The sequence below is a fragment of the Tribolium madens genome, unplaced genomic scaffold, assembly GCF_015345945.1.
Source record: "Tribolium madens isolate multiple individuals breed KSU strain unplaced genomic scaffold, Tmad_KSU_1.1 Scaffold_20;HRSCAF=117;Tcas5.2_LG4, whole genome shotgun sequence".
NCBI lineage: Eukaryota > Metazoa > Arthropoda > Insecta > Coleoptera > Tenebrionidae > Tribolium > Tribolium madens.
In genome coordinates, this window is record NW_025400985.1 from 1,029,782 (window position 1) to 1,033,777 (window position 3,996).

A 3,996-nucleotide genomic window follows, 5' to 3' on the forward strand; every position below is an offset into this window, starting at 1 on the left:
TTTAGTGTCCATTTCTCATCAAAGTGGCCTGTGACTTGTAGTTTAATTGGCAATACTGAAAAATATAGAAACCAGACTTGTTTATCAAATCTTCTCGTAATTGGTTTCATTTTAAACCATAATTTAAAATTAATTATTATTTCTCAAAGTGGGTATTTTGTAGTAAATATTAAAAATGAATTAAAAAAATTGATAATAGGGCTTTTTTGGCAACATTTTGGTTGTATTTAAATTTTCAAAAAACGTTTGACCAAAATTTTTTGCTAAAATCATGAAAGATTTTTGAATCGATTTTTAATTCAAGTGAGCTATGATTTTGAAGTTAAGTTGGCAATATTAATGACCTGACGTGACAAATTCCTATTTCAACATTATTCAATGTTGCCAACTTAATTTAACTCAGATATTTAATTGAATGCACGATATTAACATTGATCAAAGTGGCCCGAAACCTTAAAATTATGTTGGCAACATTAAAAAATACACAATCAACTGTCAATTTTTCGAAATTTGAAACAAAAATGACCAAAATCTCTTACATTGTCTCAATTTACTCAGCAAACTTAATTTACAAGTCACTAAAAATACCTAAAATGAGAAATAAAATCCCCTGTCTCTATATGACTCAATGTTGCCAACTTAATCCCAAAATCGCAGGCCACAGACGTTGAAATTAATAAATTGGCATAGAATAAATTGAGTTGGCAACTTTGAATAATAAACATTGACTCTGCTTTATTCAATGTTGCCAATTTAATGTTGCCACTAATAAAAAAATTATGATATTTTTAAGGTGCATTTTTGATCAAATTGGCCTGTAACTTTAAAATTTAATTGGCAACAATGAGAAACAATGACAATGGTACTAAATTTCATAATTTGGTTTTATTAAAAAAAAATTTTTCTCCTCATTTCTTGAGATAAAAAACAACATAAATCTAATTTTCTTTTAAAATAGATAAAATTCTTCTATTTTAACTTAATTTTTAAGCCATAGCAGACTAAAATGACAAGTCTCATATCTTTTGTCTCTGTTTGTTTCAATATTGCCAACTAAATGCCAACAAAAACACAGGTCACTTTGACCGCAAAGAGAAAAAATAATTAAAATAGAATAAATTATTAAGTTGGCAATTTTGTATTCATTATTCATTATTATTACTTTAAAGAGACAGAAAATATGAAAATTGACTCTATATTGTTTAATGTTGCCAACTCAATTTAGCAACTACAAACCACTTTGATAAGAAAATTAATTGGCAACACTGAAAAACATAAAGGCAAGAATAGGGGACCACTTGTTAATTATTGTCTTTTTTCTAAAATTCTCTCAAAATAATTGACAACTAAACATGTCTCATATCTTCTGTTTCTATATATTTCAATATTGCCAACTATAAATTTCAAAACCGGTATGTATGTAGGTAGTCGTTTTACAAAATATGTATTTCTAAATTTGAACTCCCTACAAATCGATTTTTAAGTTAAGTTGGCAATATTAAATACCTGACGTGGCAAGTTCCTATTTCAACATTATTCAATGTTGCCAACTTAATTTAACTCAGATATTTAATCTAATTTCCTTTTAAAATAGATAAAATTCTTCTATTTTAACTTATCCATTTCAATATTGCCAACTATAAATTTCAAAATAGGTATGTATGTAGGTAGTCGTTTTCGAATCACCCTGTATACAAAAAGTAATAAAAATACAGTAAAATTTGTTACTAGAAAACAAGAAAAAAGTCAAAATAAAATAAAACAATGGTTTTTTAATGAATTATCATTCTTGGGGGGTGTGGGGGTTGTTCCTTCTCCATCTCTGTCATCAATTTTTCGCAACATTGTTCCCAGCAAGCGTGTGATTGTAATGCAATTATATCGTTGTTTACATGATTGATAATCGCATAATTCGGGGGTGATAAGTAAAGCCACGTGTCTGGTGGCAGTCCTCGGAGTGTACAATTGCCCCCTTGAGACCACCACCCCCAGTGCGAAATCTCCAAAATTCCAAATTCCCCTATTTATCCAGGCAATAACCCTCGCACACCCTTGACAAGTTTTATCAAAATATTGCCCCGAATTCTTGCACAATTGATGATTTCTTCCAGAAAAATTAAGGATATCCAAGTCTGGTGTTGCACCTCTTCGAGTGAAGATGCCATGACGAGCAACGGCGAGAGCCGGGAGGTTCTTCAAATAATCACTTCTTGCAATAACGTCGCTCCACGCAAAAGGTAAAATAAAATGTGATATACAGGGTGTGCCAGAACTCGCGCCCCCAGAGAAAGACTAATGTGTCCTCTTTTTTGTTCCGTTAACAATTTTTACATAATTTTTGAATGACGTTATTTGCAAAATCATCAAAAAGGGTTTTTTTTTACAGAAAAAAGTAAAATAAAATATGATTATAAAATAAAATTTAGTTCAACTCAAAATTTGTGGTTCAAACAATTCTAAACAATTTAAAAAAATAGAAACTTTCGAGTTTTAAATTAATAATATAATTCTCGACAAGTAAATTTTTCCCAGTTTTATACAGGGTGTTAAAAAGATTGTAAAATATTTCAGGAAGGACCAAAACATACGAAAAAGTTTCGGAGATATCGAAAATTATTTGTTTTATGAAAAAAGTCAGGATTCTTTTATTTGTAATCTTCATCAAAAAACAGTTTTTTTCATAGAAAAAAGTAAAAAATGTGATAAAAACAGACCAACTTGGTTCAACTAAAAATTTGTGATTAAAAATATAACATTCTCGCCAAGTAATTTCTTTCCAGTTTAATAACTGAATTAATAAACAGTTTACAAAATTTTATTGAATCAAATATATTTTTGTCACAATCGGATCACAAAATTGTATTTTTTGGAATTCCAAACTGAAAAAAAATTGCAAATATAAAAATTACCCCAACAAATCCTGTTTTATTATTATAACGATATAGTTTATAAAGAAATAAAAATTATTTTTCCTATGACTGGTAAAAAGTAAGTTTTTCCACCCTAATTTCAGAAAGGAAAGTGGCCAATTAGCTCTTTGGAAGATAGATACACTTTCCTCCCTTGTAATACTAATAACTCAAATTATTTAAATTATTAATTTGTCCTCTTCATATTTTTTATAATTTTTTTGTTCCGTTAACAATTTTTACATAATTTTGGAATTAATTTATTTGCAAAAATGAAATCGAAATTATTTTCGGCATTTTTTGTTTTTAATTTTCTAATTAAATAAAAAAATTGAACATATATTGTAGTTTTTAATTTTTCTTGAATTTTTCATCAAAAATCAGTTTCTTTTTTAATAGTATTGAAAAATTCTTCATTAGTTCTAAGAGCACAATAAATGATAAAAACCGACTAAAAATTTATGGATGTCACACTTAATTGTACCGGGTGACTATTAATGTTTGTGACAAAAAATCGATTGGCAACACTGAATTATTGGGAATCCTTCTAAAAACTTAGTGCAACTAAAAATTTATGGTAAAAACAATTCTAAACAATAAAAAAAATACAAACTTTCGAGTTTTAAATTAATAATATAATTCTCGACAAGAAAATTTTTTCCAGTTTTATACAGGGTGTTAAAAAAGATTGTAAAATATTTCAGGAGGTAATAGTATGGACCAAAACAAACGAAAAAGTTATATGTTTTTTTGGAACATTTATTTGCAATCTATTCAAAGAAAAAAGAGAAGTTTCTAGTAAAAATTCTAAAAATTTTCAAATTCGATATCTCCGAAACCGTAACTTGTAAAAAAATTGTTTATTTTGGTCCATACTGTTACCTCTTTAAATATTTTACAATTTTACAATCGTTTTTTAACACCCTGTATAACTGAATTAATATACATTTCATAAAATTGTATTTTTTGGAATTTTTAACGAAAAAACAAATAAATATCCCAACAAATCCTGTTTTATTATTATAACGACATAGTTTATAAAGAAATAAAAATTATTTTTCCTATAACTAGTAAAAAGTAAATTTTT

General features: G+C 27.3%; 2 protein-coding genes across 2 annotated transcripts in view; one reads left to right on the forward strand and one right to left on the reverse strand.

The window, feature by feature from the left end:
• LOC123005450 overlaps positions 1-3,996 on the reverse strand; it is a 51,673-nt gene that overhangs the window by 23,395 nt on the left and 24,282 nt on the right. The gene's annotated exons all lie outside the window — the stretch shown is intronic.
• The window catches only part of LOC123005455 (helix-loop-helix protein 1-like), a 5,148-nt gene continuing 3,267 nt past the window's right edge, over positions 2,116-3,996 (forward strand). The window contains exon 1 of the mRNA XM_044399222.1: positions 2,116-2,237. Coding sequence (XP_044255157.1) covers positions 2,164-2,237 — 74 coding nt within the window. The 5' untranslated portion in view covers positions 2,116-2,163. The remainder of the gene's footprint in view (positions 2,238-3,996) is intronic.